Source organism: Stylophora pistillata, chromosome 5 (genome assembly GCF_964205215.1).
Source record: "Stylophora pistillata chromosome 5, jaStyPist1.2, whole genome shotgun sequence".
In the NCBI taxonomy this organism is placed as follows: domain Eukaryota; kingdom Metazoa; phylum Cnidaria; class Anthozoa; order Scleractinia; family Pocilloporidae; genus Stylophora; species Stylophora pistillata.
In genome coordinates this window covers 9,975,367-10,002,923 of record NC_142523.1, presented here as the reverse complement: position 1 = coordinate 10,002,923, position 27,557 = coordinate 9,975,367, and the positions used below count along the sequence as shown (strand labels likewise).

At 39.0% G+C, this 27,557-nt stretch overlaps 3 protein-coding genes, 1 long non-coding RNA gene and 1 pseudogene across 9 annotated transcripts; 3 read left to right on the top strand and 2 right to left on the bottom strand.

Moving 5' to 3' along the window:
- Nucleotides 1–5,856: 5,856 nt before the first annotated feature.
- Nucleotides 5,857–8,882, bottom strand: LOC148730181 (uncharacterized). 2 transcript variants are annotated; one of them, XR_016001695.1, is made up of 5 exons: nucleotides 8,472–8,882; nucleotides 7,925–7,995; nucleotides 7,310–7,416; nucleotides 6,530–6,620; nucleotides 5,857–5,999 (listed from the first exon to the last, which is right to left on the bottom strand). It is a non-coding gene; the product is annotated as an uncharacterized LOC148730181 (long non-coding RNA). The 2 variants fall into 2 exon arrangements; XR_016001696.1 differs by lacking the exon at nucleotides 5,857–5,999 and having other exon boundaries at nucleotides 6,008–6,620.
- An 84-nt stretch (nucleotides 8,883–8,966) lies between these two features.
- On the top strand, nucleotides 8,967–16,933 carry LOC148730179 (uncharacterized). 4 transcript variants are annotated; one of them, XR_016001279.1, is made up of 8 exons: nucleotides 8,967–9,321; nucleotides 13,859–13,916; nucleotides 14,038–14,148; nucleotides 14,445–14,683; nucleotides 15,100–15,278; nucleotides 15,624–15,721; nucleotides 16,229–16,320; nucleotides 16,411–16,933. XR_016001279.1 is itself a non-coding variant. In XM_088760209.1 (6 exons), the coding sequence occupies exons 1-5, from the start codon at nucleotides 13,621–13,623 to the stop codon at nucleotides 15,718–15,720; spliced, it is 780 nt and encodes a 259-aa protein (XP_088616335.1). In that variant the 5' UTR covers nucleotides 13,366–13,620; the 3' UTR covers nucleotide 15,721; nucleotides 16,411–16,933. The 4 variants fall into 4 exon arrangements, 1 of the variants encoding a protein (XP_088616335.1); XR_016001278.1 differs by lacking the exon at nucleotides 8,967–9,321 and adding an exon at nucleotides 13,633–13,774; XR_016001277.1 differs by lacking the exons at nucleotides 8,967–9,321; nucleotides 13,859–13,916 and adding an exon at nucleotides 13,366–13,774.
- Nucleotides 9,684–12,168, bottom strand: LOC148730180 (E3 SUMO-protein ligase ZBED1-like). Its single transcript, XM_088760207.1, has 3 exons — nucleotides 10,811–12,168; nucleotides 10,473–10,635; nucleotides 9,684–10,362 (listed from the first exon to the last, which is right to left on the bottom strand). Exons 1-3 carry the CDS (start codon nucleotides 12,151–12,153, stop codon nucleotides 9,874–9,876), a joined length of 1,995 nt encoding a protein of 664 aa, XP_088616333.1. The 5' UTR covers nucleotides 12,154–12,168; the 3' UTR covers nucleotides 9,684–9,873.
- A 121-nt stretch (nucleotides 16,934–17,054) lies between the features above and the next one.
- Nucleotides 17,055–22,917, top strand: LOC148730178 (uncharacterized; annotated as a pseudogene). Its single transcript, XR_016001276.1, has 2 exons — nucleotides 17,055–20,962; nucleotides 21,695–22,917. The product of XR_016001276.1 is annotated as an uncharacterized LOC148730178 (transcript).
- An 874-nt stretch (nucleotides 22,918–23,791) lies between these two features.
- Nucleotides 23,792–25,903, top strand: LOC148730177 (uncharacterized). The gene is made up of 4 exons (XM_088760208.1): nucleotides 23,792–23,991; nucleotides 24,097–24,167; nucleotides 24,455–24,725; nucleotides 25,023–25,903. Exons 1-4 carry the CDS (start codon nucleotides 23,826–23,828, stop codon nucleotides 25,367–25,369), a joined length of 855 nt encoding a protein of 284 aa, XP_088616334.1. The 5' UTR covers nucleotides 23,792–23,825; the 3' UTR covers nucleotides 25,370–25,903.
- The last annotated feature ends 1,654 nt before the right edge of the window (nucleotides 25,904–27,557 follow it).

Below are 27,557 nucleotides of genomic sequence, written 5' to 3'. Positions count from 1 at the left end.
ATTGTCTTGAATTTTGCGTGACCCTGAAAGAGTTTGGGATATTATTCGTGACCCGTGAAAAGACCAAATACCTTTGCGTGACTTAGTATTACAGAGGGATATAGGGGACCCTCTACCTAGAAAGAACATTAGTCAAAGTCTCTGGTACAGTATGTAGAGCTACTCAGGTATTCATGGCGATCGAGAAAGTCTTGAACACACAGAATTTTGAACAAGTAAGGCGATAAAGTTCTTTGGATATTTTCCTATGGAGGAAAGACATTGAGAACGCAGCAAATAAAAGTCAGCAAAATTAATCAACCAGGGAATCATTAAACCATAAACTCGTGGATGAGTTGGCCATGTGGTTCTTCGGCGTTACGCTTTCATTTTCAAGGCGAGGCGCATTCGGCTGTTAAATCTAAATTTTGCTCCTCGGTACCGACTATTAACACAGGAATTCCTTCAGACAATCCCTAAAACCTCCACTCAAACGCTGAACTTGTCTTACGCGTTATTCGTGACCCTGAACTTAAGGGCAGAGTGCTTTTTTTGGCACAAGTCCCTTATGGAGATTTCATTCTTTTAAAGCATGGAAAAAATGGCTAGTGGGTTTAAACCATCACTTACCATTCCACGATTTTTTTTAAGGCAGCAGTGCACTATTATCTCGTGATTTATCGAGCGATGTGTACTTTTGTGGCGTAATGTCAATTGTAACAAATGACAGATCGGACTAGTTGCAAGGACAGGTCGAGTCCCTTCGTGTGTGAAAACATCAGCGCAGGACCAATGAAAACACCCTCTACTCTAGTTGATAAACAACGAAACAATTGACTAACCTTAAGCCTTCTACCAAAAAGAAAATCACAAAATCTAACCAGATGATCAGCACATACGATGAATGAAGTAGATGAAATAAAAAAACCATCGAGGCTGAACACTAGACAAGAAATCCCTTGAAAGAAATGACACCGGGTTTATATTTCGGTTCAAGATTTCCTAATTCCACAGTGTTATGAAGTATTTTGTGTTTATTTGTATTTACGAATATTTATACAGGGTGGCCCAGTTTAGCAGATAGCTAGTTTAAATGGGGCCCTGTGAAACCCACCCATCCCACCCCAGGGGAGGACATCCATCACACAGTAATCTCGTACGTGGGAAATTAAAGTCTCCTACCCCTAACCCTGCAGGAGACGGTACCGCCATTTATTCGGACCTATCCGAGAAGACTAGAATATCTAACCATTTCTTGATGTTATAGTAAGGTAGCATATTCTTCTCAATTATTTTAAGACCTTGAGTATTGGTCCGGCCGGGGCTCGAACCCTCGACCTCCCGCACAGCAGTCCAGCGCTCTATCCATTGAGCTAACTGGGAGGCGGTATATCGGGTAAATAATATTTCAAGCGAGCAACGCTCGGTTGGTAATTGCCTTCGTGGGTCCTGTATTTCTTGTTGAATTGCTAATTCGATTTAATTAATGATTTTTGCTTGAAAGATCTCGCCACAATTAGAGAGGGAGGGTACGAGGGTTCTTGTAATTCTGTCACTGTCTGCGTAATATTAATATTAATATCTGCGTAATATTAAATCTTATTTATTGGAATCAAATTCCCAACTGAGGTCAATTGAATTTCCTGTTCTAGAATGCTTGTGATTTGAGGAAATCTTTACAAAACGTTAATGCTACCGTTCTTGGACTTCCAGATTTTAAATCTAAAGCACTTTTCCTATCGGAAAAACTCTTAAGAGCGGCTCTTATTAATTGGTGTTTTCACGCGCGAACTATTATCGATTCTCTCACTGTGCCATTCGTTTTTGTTGCTATCCGCATAAGAGGGCAACGCCGCCAAGATCATTCGTGTCTACAATAATTTTTGAAACTAAAGCTAGAAAGCAAGAAATAAGACATGGATCGTTAATGGCCGGCAGTAATGTAGGGGAATCGTCGACTAGACTAGGATTTATACTAAGCTGTTAGGAGTTGACTTATCCGTCATATTCATAGCTCGCTAATGGTGATTAGGGATTCTAGCCAAATCGAGGCGCTGTTGTTTACCAGAAGCTCATGAGTATTTTAGTGAATGAACAGATAACGTCTCAACAGAACTGGCAATCGAAATACCGTGCAAAATACCTCTGTCACGTTCATCGATCAAGTTTTATAGCAATCTGAAAAAACGCGTATTCTGTTGGCCTTTCAGCGGGCATTTTATAAAGCTCCGAAGTTTGTTGACATGTAACACATTTTTTTCCAACCGTAAGATAGCGGTAGCTCTTGGCCGAGATAATAATAGACTTTCAGAAAGCTATCAACACAGACAACTGACTTGATATTTTATGAACTGAGTGAAACAACAGACTCAGTTTAGAACGAGAAATCGACGTATCTATCAACTCAAAAGCGAAAGCTCTGACTGCATTAATCGGTATACTCATTCAGCAAACACTTCCCTGCTTTGATCATTCGTTTCATTAGACATTGGAGAATAAGATAAGAAGATAGGAATGACTTTGACTCACTATATCAATTCAAGACTTTCAGGAACTGTTGAATTCGACGCAAGAACAGTTTCATTTAACAGATGAGACGAGAAAAATTTTTATACCATCATCTGTTTAAGGGTGCGGTTCATACTGATCTCGTGATTTTAGCAATTTCGATTTTTGTACATAGCGTAACGTCAATTGTGACAAATGACAGATTGGACTAGTTGTAACGACCAGTCGAGTCCCTTCCTGTGTGCTGACCTCAACATTTAGAACTAATCAAACCTTTCGTCTAGTTGATAAGCAAAGAAGCAATTGACTAACCTTAGCTTTCTACCAAGAGGAAACTAACCTACAAAATCCAACCAGATGATCAGCACATACGATGCATGAAAAAAAAAAAAAAAAACCATCGAGGTCATGGACTAGACAATAAATTCCTAGAGAAAAATTACACCGGGTTTAAATTTCAGATCAAGATTTCCTTTTTCTACAGTATTATGAAGTGTAAACAATATTTCAAGGGAGTAACGGATTGTAGGTAATTACCTTCGCGGGTTCCTTTATTTCTTGTTTAATTAATTGCCCATTGGATTAAATGATTTCTGCTTTACAGATCTCGCCACAGTAAGAGAGAGAGGGGGTGAGGGTTCTTGTCATTCTGCCACTGCCTGTCTTGCGTAACGTTTCAATGTTATTCATTGGAGTCAAATTCTCAATTAACGTCAGCAGATTTCGAAGCTCAGCAATAAAAGTGAAGGAACAGATCATGTCACAACAGGACTCACAATCGCCGAAATACCGAACAAAATGTGTCTGTCATAAACATCAGTCACTCATTCAGCAATCTGCGTTTAGTTAAGGTGTACTAGCGAGTAATACTGTTGGCCTTTCAATGTACTTGTTATGAAGCCAAAACGTTAATCGGTATATGCAACCCATAATTTCCGTCTGGAAGATAGCGGCAATATTTTTGGGTCTGGCTAATAATAGACTTTCGGGTAGCTATCGACACAGACTTTACAGGATATTTCATAACTGAATCAAGCAACATAGATTTGGTCTGAGTCCGTTAAACTACAGACAATAGCGCATGAAAGGACAAATCTAAATATCCATCTACTCAAAAATAAACTGATGCGGCAAAATAGCTTAAATAGTGATTGAAACACTGCTCTGCTTTGATCAATCGTTTCACAAGATATCTTGGAATTACAACAAGAATAATTTTTAACTCACGGTTTCAAGATTTTCACGGACTTTTGAAATCGAACTCAAAGCGTGGCAGATCAGATAAAGGAAATTCCCTAGCCTGTCACTTACCGGAGCAGGAAAGTGAAAATACTCTTTTGTTAAGGGCGCGGTGCATTATCATCTCGTGATTTCAGCTATTAAATGTCTATTTTTGTGGCATAACGTCAACTGTACCAAATGACAGATTTTATTTAATTGCTGTAACCTGAGAAAATTAGGTGGGAAATTGAATAACTTGGGTGCAGGTATTAAAAACAAATGAAAATCGGGCGATCTGTGCAAGTTTTTGTCCAAAATCTGTCCTTTCTGTCCACTCGTAATTTTCCTCACATTTATCGTTTTATCACGCAACATGCCCTCAAAATGCACAGGATGAAATAACTAAATTAAGTTTCCTTAAAGGTAACTTAAAGGTTAACATTGGAAGTATTTAAGTCATCTTTAGGTGACATACGGAAGTTCTGAAATGTATCTTTAATTGAACTCTGCGGAGTCAATTAAAGTGTCCTTATGAACCATTTAGTTAACACTTTAAGGTCATATGAAAGCAAACCTAAATAACCATTTTATGAACGCTTTGAGATCACATGAAAGCAAACCTAAATAACCATTTTATGAACGATTTGAGATCACATGAAAGCAAACCTAAATAACCATTTCATGAACGCTTTGAGATCACATGAAAGCAAACCTAAATAACCATTTTATGAACGCTTTGAGATCACATGAAAGCAAACCTAAATAACCATTTCATGAACGCTTTGAGATCTCATGAAAGCAAACCTAAATAACCATTTTATTGATTTTAGGAATCCTCTTAATTCTTGTAAAGTCAACTTTAGTCAACCAAAACTTCTACTTGTAAATGCATCTTAAAGGTTTCTTCAATCTTTTGTTTCCCTTTAAGTACTGCTTAAAGTTACAGGTTTTGTTGTAATTCATCTTTAGTTGAACTTTCAGATTCTCTTAAATTTCAAGTTTTGTTAACATTCATCATTAAGTGACCTTTAAGTGCCTCTAAAAGATGCAGGTTTCACTTTCAACTGACTTTTGATTTGCTTAATCACACCCACATTTATATCCCCATAACTTATGATATTTTGGGCAACCTTACAATTGATAGAAAAAGAAGCATCACACATTCAAGTAATAACAAAGTGTTTGAAATTGCAGTGATGAAATAGTTTCGTTCAAAACTCATTTGTTCCCCTGAGATAACATAATCCTACAATGAAGCTTAGGATATTCCAGTCGAGCCCCATACATAATTAAAAAAAGAGATGTCCAAATGTTTGAAGTACTGATTGACATACTTTATTAAAATTGTTTCACTTTCGTCAATGTATAATATAATCTCAGTCATGCAGGTAATAGAAGATTTACCACTATAAAAGTATGACAAATACACAAATTATATAACTAGCTGTAGTAACACACTACACAAAAAGCTATTGATTCACAAATTGTACTCTCTAATCCAGCTACTAAGAAATGTGATTTGAAATGATACTTGTCTAACAATAAAAAATATAAGTCCAACCTATCAATCTAAAATTTAGAAAAATTTTCTTAATTGACTTAAATCTGCACTAACTCTCAGTTATTTGCTACATTATTACAACTGTATACTTATTAAATATGATCATATACCTTAATTTCTTTTAGTAAACAAGTGATAGAAAACAGTTCTCTTACTCTAAAATGCAGCTGAAACTTTGATATACAAAAATGATGAGCACATCTATACAGAAAAAAGTATCTCATGTGGAGGAAATTTATTAACATTGAAGAATTCACGATCACTTACTTTAGATGAGACCATAATTATTCAGTGAAAAAGAAGCCTCATGCAGGCATGTGAAATAACCTCATTCTAGACTTGGCTTGATATTTTGTACATTTTGATTTCATTGATTAGTAAAACAATTTTCTCCCTGTATTATTGCCTACTCTGGAAAATTTTCAGTAAGTAAGCATCTCAGAAAAGGTTGCCCATAAACCCTGGGCGGATTCTCTCTTTAGCTCTTGAACTGAGCTTTTTCTTATAAGCCTTGTCAAGTTTCTTTTCAATTTTTTTTCATTCTCCTACTTTCCCACTGAAGGCGATGCACAGAGTATTTTGTTACTTTTGAGGTATTTCCATCGACATCCTTGTAGCAGCTTTCCTCACTGCTCATTGCCTCCATGACAAGAACCTCTGCTGCTCTCCCCTTCTCATGCTGGTTGGCCCGGTTGACCAGCTCCAGGGCTGTAGTTCGTCTCATTAACTTCTAAAAAAAATAAAAAATCAAAAAGGCATGAGAAGGGTGTTATAGGACTTCAAATGAAAAATATGATCCAAATCACTAATTTCTCTTGATATGTATATGTGTGTACCCATTGTAAGAATGGAATTCTTAAGCATGTTATAATATAGGGTCTCTTTGTCCTTTTTTTTTTTTTTTCATCAAATGGTACATACAAACTATCATTTATCTCACATCACATTTTAATATTTTTCAAATTTATTTTACAAAGATTTTCTAGGAAGGCTCTAGATACAGACCAGAATACCTAACTTATTTAACAATTTCTCTAATAAGAACATAGTCCCTTAGATGTGTCTATATTCAAACTCATCCAATTTTGAAGAGCCAAAAAAAAGACATTCAATGGGAAATAGCTTCCCTCCCATTGATCAAGTGTACTTGAGGGTGTACTCAGTCTGGTAACATTGAACATCTGTCGGACCCCATCATTTGTGAACAGCAGGGTATATGAAAAGTAAAATGTTCAAAATAGTATCCCAGCCAATAAATACCTCTCTTTGGCGACCACTCTTCCAGGTTTTTTGTTTACCACTCTTCAGCTTCTGTGTTTTCACACATATTTGAAATATCTTTGTAAAGCAGCTGTTTAAAGAAATGATTATGAAAATGCCATGAGAAGCTGTTTGTAAAAAGATTCCCACATAAATTAATGACAATGTTCAAATTTATAATAATTTATGGCAGGCCACCTTGGAATATCTGCCAAGTTATATAAATTTGCAGTATGTCCTTGGTGATTCATTGCTAAGGTGTAAAGTATGCTTTTTTGAGGATCTACACTGAAGTGTCTCAGATCTAGAGACAAGAAATAAACCCGAAAATTTCAGTTTACAACATATTTAAATTTCTGTAACATTTGGGAAAGTTAATATGTAAGTTAGGAAAAACTATAAAATGCACCCCCCCCCCTCTTGTCCTAAATTTGACCATGTAATGAAGGTCCTCATTAGAGGTTTCAGGGTATCTAACTGTGTCACTGAATGCTACTTTTATGATGACATTTATGTTGAGGGGAAAGTGGTAAAAGACACAAATTGATGGTAGAGACAAAAAGCAGGGGTATCATTAAGGGCTGGGCAATAGACAAATTGACCAACTTTGAGCACAATTTTGCCTGGATGTTTTCAAGCCAAGGCCTTCAATAAAACTCAAGTTGTCATAAAGGAGATTTGCATCAATATGCTTGAGTGCAAAATCCTTATGCTCACCTACAAAATGTAATGACACCCCAGTAAAAGTGAAATGCATGTGCTATGATTATTGGTAGCTACCTTCTATGACTTCTTTTGTCCAAGGACACTGTTCAGATCCTCCTTGTTGATGTATTACCTGCTCTATTGTCTGCTCAAAAAGGATGTTGTTGCTGTCAGAATTTATTCTAAGACAAAAACAAATACAATTAAGCCTGGTATTCTGTAGTAACAATATTAACACTAAGATAAAAGTACAGTCAAACCTCGATTATCCGGACCTGTTGGGACTTAGGTAATCAGTCAGGATAAACGAAAATATGAATATTAATGAGAAAATAATGTAAACAAAAGAAATGAAGATAAAAATCTGCTTCGATGACTCTCCAAGTGCTCGATCTTTTGAAAGTGGAGGAGGCAATGTTTTAAACGCACTTTTCCTGAATTTACACATAATCTCTGAATTTTTTTACCTCATAAACTTTGGAAGATCAAAGCTCATTAATGGTCATGAAAAAAAAGGGACCAGAGAAAAAGTTCGGATAATCGAAAAGTCCGGATAATCGAGGTTTGACTGTAACCACCATAAGGTGTTCACATAACATCTCAATATTTCAAGCAGCAGCTTAGACTCGGATTTCCTCGCTCAATCAAGATAAAGTAAAATATCTCTGAATCTAAAAACATATTACTCACTCTTCGTCAAGATAGAAACCACCAAAGTCATCTGTTTTCAAAAGGAGTTTGTACATTCTCCTCACAGTTCTCTAAAAGAATGAAAAAAAATTCAACAATCAGTTTGTCACGTTTGTCCTATTTCTACTTTCACGCTTTTTAAAAACCCTGGTTGTTTGAAGGCTAGATGATGTGGAGCAATCCACACAAGCACAATTAAAAATTAACCTTACCAATCTATGTGAATAAAAGAGGCAAGGTCAAGAGGGTCCAAGAGAAAAAATGATAAAATGAATTTTCATACTAGATAATTCTCGTTGAAACAAAAGGGAGGAAAAAAACTTTTCTGGTAGACCTGTTTATGGTAAAGGATCATCAAGTAAATGTAACCACATCTAATCATGTCAAATGATTACCGCCGAAATAATTAAGTTAATTATGCATATACTTCGCGCGCCAAACATGTACTCAACATAAAAGTAAATCTTCCACGAAACAGAACTGATTCAAGCAAATTATGAACACATATCACATTATTCATGCTTATCAGTTATGTTTTTTCACTCACTCGACAAGCCGGTGGAACTACTACCGTCGTTCGCCTTTGTCTTCTGTTTTGGCGCGAAGGACGTTGCCTGCATTATCAACAGTTTGAAGACGGCTCTCGATCCGCTGAAGCGCTTCAGAGTTTTCTTTGTTGCTGCGCTCTTGCTGCTGCCGAAGCTTTACATTTTCGCTCGCCAGAGCGTGATTGCTGCGGATCAACTCCTCCAGCAGCACAATGCAATCGTCGGACACTTTATTCCTTTTTTCGCCGCTGGAACCACATCATGGTTTTGATCCTGCAATCGTCTTTCTGCCATATTCTTTTCTTACTTGCTTTAACTACCAATTAACGGTAAAATAACCACACTACAAGTGCTTCTCTCGGATGCTTTGTTAACAAAGCAGTCAAACGGAATACTGAGGTTCAAAAAAGCGCGAATTAATATTGCTAATCCCAAGCAAGGACCTCCTGTTGACATATTGCCTCGTTGTGATGTGTATCGTACTGTGCTCTCGTCCCCGAATGAAGGATTATCATAACTTCTCAAATGTGACAAAATGAAGTATAATCATTCAACATCGAGATGACCGTGAGTCCAACGGTAGACTGGAGATACTAAGGTAGCGGAAGTCACAAAGTAAAAAATGGCGGCGAAGAAGGCGTCCAAGAACAAAGATGATCTCGATGCTCAGCTACACGAGGTAACAAGTTTGCTTGGAGAAAAAGAAATATCACGGAAGAGGGAAAAAAGGTCGGAGTGATTTGGAATTTGATAGGGACTACACCACTGGTTTGAGGAAATACAAGCACAAGTATCGGCCTCGCGAAAAAAAGGTGACGAATACGTCGCTCTGCAGTGCAACAGAAGAAGGTGAATTTACAATATTTTTATCTTTTTCAACGCGATATCCCCCTAAAATTAACGAATACAGTTAATTGTCAAAACGCCTTAAATTTACTAGAATGATTAATCCAATGTTCCAAACAAGCTGCTGGCCATGTTGTCTTAACAAAGCTCATGCAAGTTTTAATTCACTCAAACCTTATAGATTGCGATCCGAGTTTAGATTTGGGAGATGATGATGTATAACCTACATGTCATGAGATGTCACCACCATCAATTGTCAAGCGTAAGTTTTTTTGGGGAAAGAATTAGGGGTGTAACGATTCATGTTTCTTTCGATTCGATTCGATTTCGATTATTGCCTTTCGGTTTCGATTATTTCGATTCGATTATGCAAAATATTAATGATTTTTAATTCTTGCAAGATGATACACAATGTAACAACATACAACCCTAAACTCTCAATGTGAGGATACAATAGTAACAGGAACATTATTAATCTATTTCAAGGATGCAATAACAAATAAAAAACATGCAATTTGTCAGTGTTCTTTTTTGAGTTCTTTCTAGAATCTAGATCTAGTGCACTCTCATATTTTTCTGTAAAAAAAGTAACTTGTCTACATGATCACTATGCAAACATGACCTCTGAGCAGACACAATGTCCCCTGCAGAAGAGAAAACCCTCTCACTGGCCACTGATGTGGCAGGGACACATAGATATTTTTTGGCCAACTTTGACAAAATGGGATATTTCAGCTCATTTGCTTCCCACCACAACAATGGATTAGAGTTCAAAGGCATGGTTTCTTCAACTTTGTAATTAGCCAACTCTGACTCAACTAACTGAAACACTGACTTCCCAGGATGAACTTTAGTTATAAAAACATCTCCAAAAAGATCATCCAAGGCAGATTTCCTTTTCTTTTCTGGTGGGGGATCACTTGTGAGGACAACAGTTGTGTCTCCACTGGAATTTGAATGTTCACCCTCCAGAGTTGGTAGACTTGGCAAATTGGGCAGCTGTGGCTGTCCCTGCGCACTAGGCTGGTCTGCTTCAGTCTTCACCTATGAACAGAAAAACACTCTATTATCATTTAATATGTTTGTAACTCAACTCAGTACCGTCAGTACAAGCAGTAAATGTTGGCTGTTAAAAATTTCCAATTTTTACGAACCTGAACTGAATTTTGTTGTTGCTCATTCAGTGAGACTGCTTTCAAGGTAAGTGCAGTGTAGACATCTAGTTTCTCGGTTTCATCAAGATATGGCATGGATCTAAACCTTGGATCTAAACAGGAACTCTCCTTCAGAAACTGCAATGTGTCAAGGTCTGTATATCTAGAATATGAGAACAATTTGTAAACTACATTTTGCAACTCAAATAGCACTGCAGCATGTTTATTTGCGACAGAAAGCTCTAACAAAAACCTTTATTGGGAAGACTCTTTATAATTTGGATATAATAATTATTATTTAATCTGTAGACATACTAGACAAACAGTTGTTTCCAAACCTAGCATCCAAATCCTTTGCTATAGCTGTTTTTACTTCTTTAACAAGCATAATGTCATCATCTGAAACTTTCAACTGCTGAATCAGCATCTCCTTCAGAGGGTGAATCATGGATACTGTAGGCGTCTTCTCATCACAAAGGATAGTAGTAATGGTCTTGATTGGTCCCAGTACATTGATGACACTCTCTGCTGCAGAGATATCATTTTCTGACAGGAAATGAACATCTTTGGCATTTTTCTTGACATCCTTTGTCAAGAGGACAGCTTCAATTGCTGCCTGTTGCTCTAAAAACCGCTGCACCATGTCATATGAGGAGTTCCACCTAGTTGGTACATCATTTATCAACTTGTGTTGTGGCAATTCCAATAAAGCTTGTTTTGATTTCAAAACTGCCATAGCTGTTGTGCTCCTATGGAAAAAGCTTGCTATGCGCCTTATCCTTCCAAGAAGCCTGTCCATTTGAGATACCTTAAGTCCTTTTTGGGTTGCCAGATTGATTGTATGGGCCACACATCCAACATGTGGTGAAAGTTCAGCTTGCTTTGCAGCATTCACTATATTGCTGGCATTGTCAGATGTCAGAGATGGATTCTGTTCATATCTTTGTAAATTCCACTCAGATATAGCTGAAGTCAGTATATTTGATAAGTTTTCCGATGTATGTGACACATCCATTCTTCTTGTTTGCAAAACATAGTTTTTAATGTTCCATTCTTGGATGAAATGTGCGGTAACTGTTATGTAGCTTTCGGTTGATCTAGATGTCCATCCATCACTTGTTAAAGCCACGAACTCGGCACTTTTAAGGTCTGATTCGACTTCTGCTTTGACTTCTTCGTAAAGTTTAGGTATCACCTTCTCAGAAAAATGAACTCTGCTTGGTAAGTCATACCTTGGCTCCAGAACGTTGATCATGTGTTGAAACCCTTTATTTTCCACAACTGAATAGGGCCTCATGTCCTTTGCAATGAAAACTCCAATAGACTTCGTTATTGCCGTTGCTCTGTTGCCCGACCGCGGCAACTTATTCTTCATAACATCCTGAATTTTTGACTGTCCTGTTCCAGTACTGTTTTTGGTACCCGGTGAAGTTTTTGCTGTCTTTGACTGCAACACTTCTGACTTTTCATCAATACTGTGTTGACTTTTTAAGTGAGCGCTCATGCTTGAAGTCGAACCGGCACAATACTTGAAAGTTGCGAAGCAAATTTTGCAGATAGTTTTAGACTTGTCTGTTGTTCCGTCTTTAGTCGGAAAACCATAATATTTCCACACTGCGGATCGAAAAGAAGCAGGCGGATTCACAATCGCTTGGCCATTCATCGCCGTGTTGTCCGCCATGTTTGTGAGCACGCACATGGTTTGCCTTATTTGGAAATTCTCAGGGGGTGGTAGAGGGGCAACATTTTTACCCCGGGATTTTTACCAAGCAACATGGCGCAAGAACTGCAAATTAGCGTCTTTGATCGATTGTCAATGAAAAACGAACATCTTATTGAGATCTGGATTCTAAGTTTACAATATAATGACTCACTGAGGGCACTTTTGGAAAGGTATGCAAAAAATCGAACCAAAATCGAAACGTGGAATCAAATAATCGTGAATCAAACCGAACGGTCATAATCGCGATTAATCGAGAATTCGATTAATCGTTACACCCCTAGAAAGAATGTTCTTTTATCCAAACACCTGCAATACAACTGTTTTTCACAACATCCCACTTTAATGTAGATCAATCACTTTAATGAGATCAATCGTTCCTCATGCAAAGGTAATGATAAATTGCTAATAATGGCTGGAAAAAATTGGGGTCCCTGTGCTCATTAGTGAGCTGTAGCCTTTTATCCATCTATAGATCTCAATATCAAGGCAAATCTACTATATTTTCAATGTGTACGTGCACGAGCATGCGCAAATGATGCTATCAACTATCCGCAGTAAGGGTTGCACAAAATGCGAGGAATCACCTTAAGCTTATTTAATAAGGCATTCTTGGGACAACTTGATTTAATGAAGTAAGTGGGGAGTGTAAAGAAAGAGAGTTTATTTTTTATAGGGTTGTACATTTCATTTTCCATGTTGCCAGGTCTCAATCTTTGTTAGAAAGAAAGTTGGTGAAATCACAGACTAACTGGCATTTAAAAGAAGGGGTGCTAAATTATTTTAAAAAATTATGGTCATGAATAGAAGAGTTGGAATGTGCCAGTATCTATTGATGCACATTGTGACTAAATATTATTTTTGTTTCATAGAAGATGACCTCTAAGCTGCACTTGTGAAATGTGAAGAGGTTCTTTCCACATTTCAAATTGCATCTTCCAAAACTTGGGAAACACGGATGTCTAATTTGACCTCCCGGTTAGCTCAATGGATAGAGCGCTGGACTGTTGTGCGGGAGGTCGAGGGTTCGAGCCCCGACCGGACCAACACTCAGGGTCTTAAAATAGTTGAGAAGAATTTGCTACCTTTCTATAACATCAAGAAATGGTTAGATATTCTAGTCTTCTCGGATAGGGACGAATAAATGGAGGTCCCGTCTCCTGCAGGGTTAGGGGTAGGAGACGTTAATTTCCCACACACGAGATTACTGTGTGATGGATGTCCTCCCCTGGGGTGGGATGGGTGGGAGGGTGGACTAGCACGAATGGTTCCTATGTTCCTTTCTAGTCCTTCCCCACTGCAAATAATGCAGTGAAAACGGACAAAATTAAAATTAAGTAGCTAATAGAGGCAGTCCTTAGCTGTGAGGGCTTCCCCTCTCCAGACATTTACAGCATTTGTTTGGAAGGCAAAGTCTGTATACGATTTATGGAGTGCCCAAGACAGTTTATGTGCCATTCATGCGGTGAAAAGGTTCACAAGTCTTTGCCTTTTCATGACAGAGATACATATGTAAATGGGTACTTTCATGCTATTCCACCAACTGTTGGAGTTGATGGAAAAGGTTATCACCAAATAATAGGTAATCTCACAATATACAGTGTCCATTTTTTTAAATTATTATTTTCACTTCATATGCTTAATTATACATTTTTTTTTAAACCAGCATATTCAAATTGAACTTAGCATAAGCAAGTAAAGGTGGATGGAGACTCATTCAACAGGTATTAATTAGCTTTAAAGTCATAAGTGGTTTCTTAGAGAAATTTATGATGATGATGATTATGTTATATCACAATGCAAAACAACATTTTTAATGTAGCTGTGCTTCTCTCTTTTCCTTAGATAAGTCTTTTCCAGTCCCTAATATACCAGATCAATGTTCAAGTTGCAAAGAGGCTGGAGTCATACAACAAGTTCCATCTTGTGGTTTCTTAATAAGCGTTAATGAAAAAGGTAATAGTGTCTGTTTGCTTAAACTGTCCTGGATTTTTACTTATTTCCTGTATCTAATTATTAAGTAAATTAATAAAAGTAATATGGCTTGCTCTTTATCTCAAATTACTTTTTGATATGTCCTTTTTTGGTAATCAATTAGATTGTAATGCATCATAAGAAGAGACTCATTTTATTAAAATTTTAATTAATTTCACCTTAATTTATTACCTATAGTTATGGGAATTCCTAGTTGAAGCCATTTTACTGCACTTTAATGTTATCATTATTCATGAAGTGAATAATTTCTTTTTCAGGACGATATGATTTGAACAAAGTCATAATCCAGTGTTCCAATTGCAACAGTATCATTCTATCCTGGTCTCTGATTGATGTTGTAGAAGCAGGGTTTTGGTGTGGGAGTCCCAGTGACACCAGTTATGTGTTTGACCAACAATTATTCAGGTTATGGGATTCAATCCAAAAAAGAATGCCTGGGACATCAGAAAGCTCCTCTATTCATGGACTTGAGGATGTATCAGTTATGAAAGGAAGGGTATGCTTTTCTTTAGTTGAATTAATTTTATTTAATTTTCCACTTATGTTTCTGCATAATTTTTTGTACAGTAGTCTATTGAATGGTCAAAATTGTATTCTGACACATTCTTGCTTAACACCTATCTTTGAATTGTAATATTTTAGAGACAATGTAGCAAATGTATGGGGTTACAAGACTTGCTCTTGGCTCTGACATAATAATCTGATTGTCTATAGATTTTTCACATACTTTTAAGTTTGGTGCTAGAACATTTCAATATAATTTTCAGGTTTTATACCTTGTTTGTTTTTTTTTTTTTTGAGATTTTTGTGTACATAATATGGTGGAAATCTTACTTTTGTGCTGTCTGCTGTACTTTGTCTAGTATTTACTATTACTGACCTACCTAAATTGATATTTCTATTTTTTTTTAGGCACCAACCATCAATCACAGCACATTTAGTAGATCTTTTAAAGGGTGGAAATTCTGCCAGTTTGAATTGGGTCATCTGCAAGGTCACAACTGGATTATTTGCCCTACATGTTCCATCTTTCAGCACTCCTGCCATGTTGATGGAAATATGAAACTGTATCGTTACAGTTCATCTGGAGGGTAGGTTTTATTCTAGAGGAAAGGTCTACACAGAACAATGTCAAAAACACCCAACATTTTATCAATGCTCATAAAACTTGTATAATAGAATGAAGGGTGCAAATTTGTAAATTTTACTTTTATTAGTGGCCTGAATACAAGTGGCTGTTGGTTATTGCATTACTTATATTTTAATTTGGTGTGTTTTGTTGAGTTTATTTATATTGCAAAGATATATAAAGTTGAGGTTTAATCATTAGGTTAGGCACAATAGTAACTGTTATCATCCATTGTCTTTAATAATATGCAGTTATATCATGAAAAAAATGATACATTTTAGCCAGTTATAATTGTTTTCTTCTACAGACAAAGGAGGCAATCATATTATGAAGATCTTTTTATTGCCAACAAGGGGGATGTTGATAGTCACATGAACAAAGTATGCAAAGCAGTCCAAATCTAAGGTGTGTATATATGCAGTTTTATTCTGATCATTTTATACTAAGTTTATAGCCTCTTAGCAAGCTGTGACAAGTTTCTATATTGGTAGGATTGCATGAAATTTTGACTTTTCTGTTACAGTATTAATAGTTATTAAATGCTGCAACTAGGAACAAGACAATATATGTGGGAGGTATCACATTGGTGGGCTGCTTCTAATAAGGGTAGGAAGACAGCCGAACTAGATGAGACAGGACTTGAGATTGCAGACTGCCGGCATGGTTTGGCACAGTGGGCAGTGAACATGGTGTAAAACATTTTGTAGATTTTTTCCTATCCAGGGGTACAGTATGAACAATGGAGGTCCATTGGCATTCAACTTAAGGCAATTACAAAACAATGAGGACTGACAAATTGGAATCAATCAAATTCAGACTTGTAACTAGAGGTCTTAATTAGTCAGTTACTTCATTTTAGTTAATTGAAGTTATAGACATTCAACTGAAAGGTAAGTTGTTCATATCTTTTAGATCGTGAGGAGCTCATTACTGAGCATGCTATTGCTTGGAATCAAAGAAAAATCAATGGCATGGCACAGAGTCTGTCAAGACGATACACACAAGTCAGTATTTATGCAATATTACTATTGCTAAATAGCTATTAAACAGACAAAATTATGTTACCATTTCTACTCACGCTTTATCTTATTTAGACTCGTTCAAACAGCGTGCACACCTCATCAAAAGATTTCTTCAAACAAGAATAAGCAGTCTTCCCTAATAGATAAGTACAATCAAGAGAACGAAGGCAATGAAGCTTTGCAAGCTACTGTCTCTGAAGTTATGAAGGGGAATTTCCCATGGGGAAACACAACAGGTAAACTTTGTGAATCTTAGTACTCAATTTGTCCGATAATAATAGTTTATTTTAATCTTTGTATCACGCAACGTTAATTCTCGCGGTAATGTCACATATTGCGCGTGACATTTGGATGTAGCACATATGGGCTAAAAGTAGATCACGTACTTGATTATAACAAACAAAGAAAGCTTGTAACTAGTCAAGACTAAGTTTAGCGGTTACAACCGCAACATTCTTGTATTTCCTTGTGTATATAAGACATTGTTGTAAGAGGTTAAGGCAGAACGAATTAGAACGAATTAGAACGTATCAGAACGGAACGGAATTGTAAAGAACTGTGAATCTACGAATAAACGCATTTTATAGCTTGGAAATATACAGTCCTCATTTGATTGTGAACCAGCATCGGGAGTAATCTCGGACATTTGGTCCTTCGAGCCGGATACTGTGAGTTGATTGAAACGATCGCCTTTGAAAGACAAAAAAGGACTGGACATGGCAGAAGCCGCGGTGAAGACCAAACGAAAGACACGAGGTGGACACAAGGCTTATGTGAGTCAAGTCTTGCCAGAAGCTAAGGGCTACCTCGAGGCCCAGCCTACTGCAGAATCAAGACTACGAATCGCGCAACTCAAAGCAGCGCTTGAAGAGCAGCTCGAGAACTTAAGAAAGCTAGACGAAGAAATTTTGAGAAACCTTGTGGAAGTGGAGGGCGTCACCGACGAAGATATCGCTGAAGAAGTTCAAATTGCTGGAAATTTGAAGGGTGAAATCAAGGCCATAACTTCGAGTCTGACCGAGCTTCTAACGCGGAAACCTGAAAGCCCATTGAGCCCTCAGCAAAGCCCACCAGATGCGAGCGGTGATGCAGCCACAACTCAGAACGTGCGAGTGAAGCTTCCCAAACTAGAAGCCAAGCGGTTTAACGGAAAGGTAGAAGAATGGCAGGAGTTTTGGGACAGCTACGAGAGCTCTATTCACAAAAACCAGAGCCTTTCAAATGTCGACAAATTTGCGTATCTGCGTGGTCTTGTCGGGGGAGCTGCGAAAACGACCATTGCTGGACTTGCGCTCACAACACCCAACTACGAAGTTGCCGTTGATTTGTTGAAAAGCAGATTTGGAAAGCCTGTTGTAATCGAGAGAGCGCATGTCAATGAATTGTTGAACGTCGCGGCAGTTTTCAGCGGCAGGGACACGGCAGGCCTTCGTAGACTTTACGACCAAATCGAAATTCACCATCGCGGCCTGAAAGCATTGGGCATCGATGCCAGCACGTACGAAGGAATTGCTGTGCCATCCATTGTTGGCAAATTGCCGGAAGTGGTGAGACTTCAAATCACCAGAGGAAAGAACCACACAGAATGGAAAATGGACGACTTGTTAAAGGAACTGATAAGCGAACTGGAACTTAGAGAGGAACATTGTGCGATGAACAAGCAGGAAAGGAACCAGAACACACGAAGGGACAAGGAAAAAGAACTGAACACTGCTAGCGCTCTGCTAGCAAAAATGAACGATTTTTGTGCGTATTGTAAGGGCGGACATGCCCACCAGGATTGCGACAATGTTACATCAGTAGAGGACAGGAGGCTTTTGTTACGTAAGTACGGTAGATGTTTTATTTGTGCGCGAAAGGGCCATATTTCTCGTGATTGTAATTCTAAGATAATTTGTAGTATTTGTAAGGGGAAACATCACGTTTCTATTTGTTATAAGGGCGGTAGCGCGAATAGGGATCAATTCAGTCGCACCCACAATGGTGATTGTAATGACTCACTGAATTCCAACAATGCCGGTAATGCTTTGCTCGCCCACACTATGGGAACCGGGGGGAGCGATGCGCTACAGAATAAGCAAGCGGGCACCAGCCCCACTCTTCACGTGGGAACCGTGGGAAGGGTCGCCCTACAAACCGCGCAAGCGGTTATTAAGGGTGACAAAAGGAATTTGAGAGTACGAGTGTTGTTTGACGCTGGCAGCCATCGATCGTTCATAACAACTAAAGCGGTTCAATCAGCGGGGTTATCAGAAAAAGGAAAGGAATGGATCGAAATTAGCACGTTTGGACAGCAAACGAAGGATAGCGGATTGAAGGGAGTTTATGATCTACAAGTGTTTCCTTTCCGGGGGGGGAATGGAATTAAAATCGAGGCGTATGAGGTCCCCACCATTGCGCAAATCAGCAACGAGCACATCGAGATTAGGAAAACTGAATACCCACATTTGCAAGGGCTTTGGTTTTCGGATGTCAATCGTGACGAGGAGATTCTTGGGGTCGATGTACTGATCGGGGCAGATTATCTGTGGTGTTTCCAAAAGGGGAGAACCATAAGGGGGGAGGTTGATCAACCCGTGGCCGTGGAAACCTGCTTGGGATGGGTGTTGTCGGGTCCACTAAAGGGATTTCGCGATGACACGCAAATTAGCGTTAATCTCGTTGGTCACGTTTTGAATCAAGAATTACAGGATAGCGCTCGGAAATTGTGGGATTTCGAAACCCTAGGAATAAGGGAGGAAAACGAGGTCCACGAAGCGTTGAAAGATGCCATTTCGTTTAACGGGAAAAGATACGAAGTTGGCCTTCCATGGAAAGAGGGACATGGGCCTTTACCTAACAACTACCGAAACAGTGTGAAGCGTCTAAAGGGCCAGATCGAAAGGTTGAAAAACGTACCGGAGAATTTGAAAGCATATGACGAAATTATCAAAGAACAAGCGGAAGTTGGTATTATTGAAAGGGTACCGGAATTAGAAGCGCCTGACAAAGTCCATTATCTGCCACACCACGCAGTTATTCGGAATGAAGCCAAAACAACAAAGGTTCGCGTGGTTATGACGCATCTTCAAAGGAAGGCAAAGGGGGTGTGTCGTTGAATGATTGTTTACATGTGGGACCCACTTTGTCGCCATTGTTATATGATATTTTGATTAGATTCAGGGAAAAGCGCGTTGCGTTAGTCGGCGACATTGAAAAGGCCTTTCTAAATGTTGAGGTCAAATTGCGTGACCGGGATTGCTTAAGATTTCTTTGGGTAAACAATGTCGAAAGTGAACAAGTAGACCCGGTGGTTTACAGGTTCTGTCGGGTTGTTTTCGGGGTAAATTGTTCACCCTTCTTGCTGAATGCTACCCTCCAGTACCATTTGGACGCATTTACCGAAATCGACCCAGAGTTCGTGCGTGTAATGAAGAGGAGCTTTTACGTTGACGATCTCGTTACCGGTGACAAGACCACCCAAGACGCCAGTGAATTGCATGACAAGGCGAAGACAAGGCTCGCGCTTGGTGGTTTCAAACTGAGGAAGTGGTTGACAAATAGCGAAGAATTGAGAGAGAAAATACGACAGTGCGAATTGCGTGACGAGTCCAATGTAAACAATGAAATTAAGAGCGCCGACGAAAGTTATGCAAAGGAAATGCTGGGGAGAAAAGAGGGAACGACAAACGAAAAGGTTCTCGGGTTATCGTGGAATTGTAACGAGGATTTGTTTAATTTTGAATTATTTGCGCTGGCAAAAAAGGCAGACGGGTTGGCTATTACGAAAAGAAGCATTCTGAAAATTGCAGCAGGTATGTATGACCCCCTTGGCATCATAAGTCCCATACTTGTCAGTGTGAAGGTCTTGTTCCAAGAGTTGTGTTCAAACAAGGTTGAGTGGGATGAAGAGTTGAAGGACGAGGAGAAAAAACGCTGGGTTAGCTGGATCGACGACCTCAAGGGCGTAAACGAAATCTCCGTGCCTAGATGTGTTTATAGAGTCCCCCAGGGCCAGATTAATTGTTCCTTGCATGGATTTGCTGACGCTAGCAAAAAGGCTTATTGTGCCGTGGTTTACTTCGTGTGTGAGGCATATGGGGCTTTCACCGTAACGTTGCTGACTTCCAAGACCAGAGTTGCTCCACTAAAAACGCAAACGATACCGAGACTAGAATTGATGTCAGGGAGAGTGTTGGCGAAGCTCATGGAGACTGTACAGAATGCTCTGAAAGAAGAAGTAGAGATCAAGGGTTCGCGAATGTGGCTAGATAGTAAGACAGCGCTCTGGTGGATCAACAACAGGGGTGAGTGGAAGCAGTTTGTGCGCCAGCGAGTAAACGAGATCCTGAGGATAACGCGAAAGGAAGACTGGGCGCATTGTCCAGGAGAGCAGAATCCTGCTGACGTTGGCTCAAGGGGTGAACTGGCGTCCAGGCTGAAGGAAAATAAGTTGTGGTGGAGAGGTCCAGCCTGGTTGTCCGGACCAAAGGAAGAATGGCCAGTGGCACAGATCTGCGAAACTCCACAGAGCATTGATGAAGAAAAGAAGATGACCGTGACAGTGACTGGCGTGACAAGCAAGTTCGGAATCTCGAATGTTATTGAAATCAATGCGTTTAGCCGACTCGGGAGGTTGTTAAGGGTAACCGCATGGGTAAAGCGTTTTCTTTTTAATTTGCAATGCATTAGAAATGATACCGAGAAGAGAGAGGGTATGCTGTGTGGGAGTGAGATAGCAGAGGCAGAGCGAATTTGGATAAAGTCCTCCCAAGATGAACTTAAGAGTAACAGAAACTACGAGGATTTAGCCACAAAGCTGAAATTGATGGACCATGGTGGACTCTTGAGATGCAAGGGCAGATTGGAAAATTCGGATTTGGAACCAGAGTCACAACAACCCATTATCATTCCAAGGGACCACAAGCTGACGAAACTAATGATCGAGGAATGTCATCGAAGGACGCAGCACAGTGGAATACGGGCAACACTTGGAGAGCTGAGGTCGCGGTTTTGGGTGCCGAAGGGTAGGCAGGCTGTAAAGAAGGTTTTGAAGGAGTGCGTGACTTGCAAGAAGGCGCAGGGAAAACCCTTTAAATCCCCACCTGTAGCAGCACTGCCAGACTTCAGAGTTAGAGAGTCCACACCGTTTTCGAAGGTAGGTATAGATTTTGCTGGTCCGTTGTTCGTCAAGTCCCAGACAGGAGAAATGGCGAAGTGTTATTTAGCATTGTTCACTTGCTGTGTAACGAGAGCGGTTCATTTAGACTTGGTTGCTGACCTTACGGCGACTACGTTTGTACGTTGCTTACGAAAATTTGTCGCGAGGAGAGGGGTTCCATCTTTAATCATTTCAGATAATGCCAAGACTTTCAAGGCATCCGCGAAGGTGATAAAGCGATTGTATGACAACGAAGAGGTGAGGGCACACTTAGAGAGCAATCGAATAGACTGGAAATTTATTTTGGAACGGGCTCCTTGGTGGGGCGGATTCTACGAACGAATGGTTGGAACAGCGAAACGTTGCCTCAGAAAGGTTCTTGGAAATGCGAAGCTGAATGCAGACGAATTATTGACTGTCTTGACCGAAGTAGAAGCAACCTTGAATTCACGTCCCCTGACGTATGAATATGACGAAGTTGGAGCTGAAATGCTCACACCATCTCACCTGATATATGGACGTCGGTTGCTAAGTTTGCCGGAGGAGGCGAGAAACGATGAAGAGGAGAGTGAGACAGGCATTCTCAGAAGGTTCAGGTACCTCGCAAGGTTGAGGATTCATTTTTGGAATCGGTGGAGAAAGGAATATCTCACAGATTTGAGAGAGCATCACCGTGGTAAAAAGGAAGGTCGAAGCGATGTAAGTGAAGGTGAAGTGGTCTTAGTGCACGAAGACAATGTGAAGAGGAGTAACTGGAAAATGGGGAAGGTTTTAGAGCTGATTGCAGGCAAAGATGGCGAGGTAAGAGGTGCTAAATTGAAACTAATCACTAAGGGAAAACCCATCTTTGTCAACAGAGCCGTGCAGAAATTGTATCCTTTAGAGGTGTGTAGTGTGACGAGAGAATCTGATGAGGGTAACATAAACCCGGTGGGAAATGCAGTCAAACAAACCCCTTCGGGGAGGGAAGTCCCACGGCGGGCAGCTGCACTGGATTCGCGTTGGAGAACACGAGTCATGCTCGATCACTAATCGGCTATATTTTCATTAGTGCGACTGACTGTGATTACCAAATTGTGCTTGACCCTGACAGGTCAAGGGGGGGAGTGTGTCCGATAATAATAGTTTATTTTAATCTTTGTATCACGCAACGTTAATTCTCGCGGTAATGTCACATATTGCGCGTGACATTTGCATGTAGCACATATGGGCTAAAAGTAGATCACGTACTTGATTATAACAAACAAAGAAAGCTTGTAACTAGTCAAGACTAAGTTTAGCGGTTACAACCGCAACATTCTTGTATTTCCTTGTGTATATAAGACATTGTTGTAAGAGGTTAAGGCAGAACGAATTAGAACGAATTAGAACGTATCAGAACGGAACGGAATTGTAAAGAACTGTGAATCTACGAATAAACGCATTTTATAGCTTGGAAATATACAGTCCTCATTTGATTGTGAACCAGCATCGGGAGTAATCTCGGACACAATTCAACTTGTCTCTTTTGTTGAGTATTTCAGCTTGTAGCTGTCATTTTTGTTCTAAGTATATTTTCATTCTATCATTGATAAAGTATTTTCTTGTACATTGTACAACTTACTAATTTTATACAACATGACACACTTGTGATAGGGGGTAGCTTAGTAGCTACGGTCATTGTGTTGGTGTCTTAAGAAAGACACTATGTTCCAGCACTGCCCCTCTCAAGAAAATTGTACCAGTAAACTGTTCACAACTTCTAATAGATCAGGTCTCTTCCGAGGTGTTGCATTTTTTCCTACTTCTGTCTAACCTGAGCACGCAGGACATTAAAATCAAGAACAACAACAACAACAACAGCAACAACAACAAGCCGCTTATTTTCTTTGCTTTTAAAACGTTATTTTGCAAATAGTAAATGCTAATCTAGGCGGGCCATTGATTGCTTATGCATAAAACTAGATCAATTAAATAACATTAATAACAATTAAGATTTAGTTACGTGTAATATTATAATAGTTTCTGCATATTAAGATTGCTAAAACAAAATGAGGGGAGAGTAATGAGAGGAGAGTAATGAGAGGAGAGTAATGAGAGGAGAATAATGAGAGGAGAATAATGAGAGAAGACACTGATTTTAATTACTTAAAGTTTCCTGTTCTTGAATAATCTCGTGTTTAATAAGAAAGGAATTTTCTTTGTCCAGCATTCTTGGTTATTCATTTTTAATTCTAGCTTTGAAAGACTTTTTGAGTAGCTCTCTTAGATTGCGTGGTATCTCATTCCAACAACTGGTACCAGTTATTGAGAAGCATTGTGTTTTTGTAATTCAAGTCAGTTTTCATTCGTCCATATAGGTACACCAATGAGAATCAAGAAAGTCATCGTTGAAAAACATGAAGTGATCACGAGATGGGATGAAGAAATTACTCTCGTAAAAAATGAGATGGCAAACATTGTAGCGTTCTACATGGATGTTACTATTCCTCGGCTTGAAAGGATTGTTGTGGAGTTACAGGATAAGTTGGCACGTGAGCATGTCATAACCATTAGTCTTTCCTGTTCTTAACATTAACAGTTTGCTGTTAATAGAAAATAATCTTGATAAAGCGTTCTTGTTCTTTTTCCCTGTCAAGTTCCTAAAAGCAGTTCAAACGTACCACGCGACAACAACGAAGCATCTTTGCAACCCGAGATGGAAGAAAATGCAATTACCTTTATCTTTGTGTTTACTTATATACTTATTTATTTATTTATCTACGTACGTACTTATTTATTTATTTAGTTTTCACACTATCCTTTGCTTCACAATTGCAGTACATTTCGTACTCTTTTGCAATACATTGTGCACTCTTTTACAATAATGTGCTTACACTTTGCTTTACACTACTCTGCGTCCATGGCATACCATACCAACATTCAGACACACTATGTAAAAGTAACGTAGCATCAATATTTCTCTCTGCGACACCCTCTTTCTTTTCGTGTGTCTAGGAGATGAAGTACAGAAGTAGTTCAATGAGTGTGGTGGTTCCTGAAGGAAAGTTGAGTTGTACCAAAAAGGGAATTGCCTTTTGCAAGAGTCAGATTTGTTCTGCAGCTACCAAGGTCAAAGCTGCACTAAGTGGTAGTGACTACGAGGAATATCTGCCTTTGGAAGAGGGTGCAGAAAATGATGATGACGTTGACGTTGACGACGGCACGTACGACAGCACTGGCGATTGTTCTGAAGATGAAATCACCTTTAGTTACAAAAACGTACCAGGTGCGGGAATTAACGTTGTGGTACTTGGTGAAGGAATTCCCCATTGCGATACATTTTCATGGAAATTTCCTGTCGAAATTAGCCAGTCAACGCTCGACGGCAGAAACGGCAGTTCGGCTTGTAGTGTAATAGCTTTGATCTTTGCTCATGGAGTGTGGCATGAGCGGCTCGATCTCCAACCTACGCTTGAACTATCTCCTCTGTGGGTTATGTTACTCTGTGCATCAATCAGGGTGGGAAACCGCCTTTATGACCGCTGTCGACACAGCCTACCTCAGCATTTTTTTTCACCCTCAGAGGCAGCCACTGTCGCAGAACAATGTGTGAGTGTGTCCGTGCATTCGCCCTTGGCTAGACGAGTTTGTGATGACCATGCTCCCACAACTCCAGTGCACCAGTTATCAGCACTGTGTGATAGCTTCCACGGAAATGCAGCTATACTTATAGCCAACGAAAAGACCGTTCTTTTCTTACCACTAGCTGGTCAATCTATTGCCTTGGTGGACAGTCATCGTCATGGTGACCTTGGTGCCGAAATATTACTTGGTTATCAAAGTCGTTTAGAGCGATTTGTAGTTGCGTGCCAGAAAGTGCTCGATTTAAATGATGATACTTACTGCAATCTATCGTTTATTTATTTTTAGGCCAGGAGAAGTCAGACTTGATCATATCTCCATTTACAAGCCTAGTACGCTGTATGGAACTTGTATTGAATTTTTATTTATTTCAGCGTGTTTGAAAGTCGCATTATATACATTTTAAGTATTATAATATAATTATTAATAATAAACAATGCAGAGAGGGTTGCGGCAACAATTATTGGCATTTTGTATCAAATACTGAGGAAAGGTTTCTCCCCTACTTTTGTTTGAGGGCGATCTATTCCCTGGGTTGATCATCGGTCTTGAATATTGAAAATAAAGTATATGTTGTATTTATTAACCATAATTCTATTTTTTTTTTTAGTTTTGTCTCGGAATGCTTTTATTGATTCCCATTTTCTTTAATGTTTCTAACTGTAACGGTGACATGGTGCAGCGAGGAGGAAAACAAGCAACATTTGCAATATTTTGTTCAGTGCATCTGCCTCCCGGCTCACTACAATTTCCAAGTAGACTGTAAATTTCACGTTCACTTTAATATCAGCATTATTAAAATCGTCTATTCCACTTCAAAAACGTTCCTTTTATTTTGTTGTAACAAGATGGACAAACCCTTTGGGGTTGACAAGAACAGTGAGAGCCACTTGAAGTGTTGGACGCACTTTACAACAGATTTCAACCGTTATTGAACTCGTGTTTCAAAGCCTGATATTGTCTCCGACGAAAGTTTCTCGTGGTTATCCCTTGTAATATACCATCGAAATGTTGAGGTTTTTATTTTCTTTGGAACCCTGATACTGATCACTGAGGCCCTGGATAATTTTTGGTTCCGCAAAGCCGTTTTTAAGGCAATCTGGGGAATACGCCTGAAACTCCTCTTATCAAGACAAGTTCTGTTCATATTAACAATATGTGAATAAAACAGCCTTGTAATAATAAGGTTTAGGATTTTGCCACAGCTTTCCCGAACGAGAAAACTGTTCGGGGCCTTCGAGAAAGGGGCCCGTGACCCGAGGCACTACATGCTGGAAAGCCTAGTTTTTGTAAAAATCTACCCCGTAAACTCTCATTTCTTTTCATCGTGTAGCCGTTATTATACCAAAGGGAAGCTGGCGTTTTCCTTTGTAAGCGGTTAAGTTACAACGTGAACTGACAAAATTTCTAAAGACTCTTGCAGATCTGTTGATAGGTCGATGATAAAGAACCGTTTTCGATTTCTCTGTTAGAATTCGGTTGGGAGAAGAGGTCTGCATATTACAATTTTTTAGCCTAATATTGCCTAATATACTCAATGAGCATTTCGCAACGGTTGGACAAAAATTAGCTCATCAGTTACCTCCAACTCCAAAATGTTTAACTGATTTCTTAGGAAAATGTAAATCACGCGTCTCGTACTAATTTTTTCAACCTATCACTCCGGTTGAAATTGGACTGGAAATATTACCCAACAATAAGTGACACAGCCTCTACTCCTTCCCTACTCGGATATTAAAGTGTGCAAGTGACGTTCTACGTCATGTCGTAGCAGAAATCTTTAATTTGTATATATCACTTGGAACATATATAGCCAAAATTAGATGTGAAAAATCGCCCATATTTAAGGATATGAAACTAAACCAAACAATTACAGGCCCGTATCTTCACTGCCTAATTTTAACAGAATTTTGGACAATTTTTATATATGAAGAAGACATTTTTTTATCGCTCTCAACGCGAATTCCGCGAAGAGTATTCATCCTAAAATCACTCGATACTTACAGCAACAATATATTAGACTCTCTTCTATAAGTGAGCAAAATTTCATGGTTTAACCATTACTGGTTTCAAAGTTATAGTCACAGTCATAGCAAGTGATCCATTTTTAAACCATTGCGCTACTTCTTACCATCGTAGTTCTGTTTTGTGTCATTGAAATCTAATAATATCTACAGCTTGCAAATGTTTCTTTTTTTATATACTAGTGTGCCAAATTTCATGCCTACGCCGTGCAGGGTTTAAGAGTTACAGTTGTTCAAACGAGTGGACCCCTGTTTACGTCCGCCATATTGGATTTTTTTTTAATTAAAAAATTCATAAAAAATTCAGCTTTTATCATTTTTTCATTAAACCTACGCCAAAGTAATTAGCATGATAAGTAATTTACGAATATGGCAAAAAAAAAAGAAATGAATTTTTTGAACTTTTTCGATCGACATTCAGCACTACAAACGTCGCATAAGGAAGATTCCGA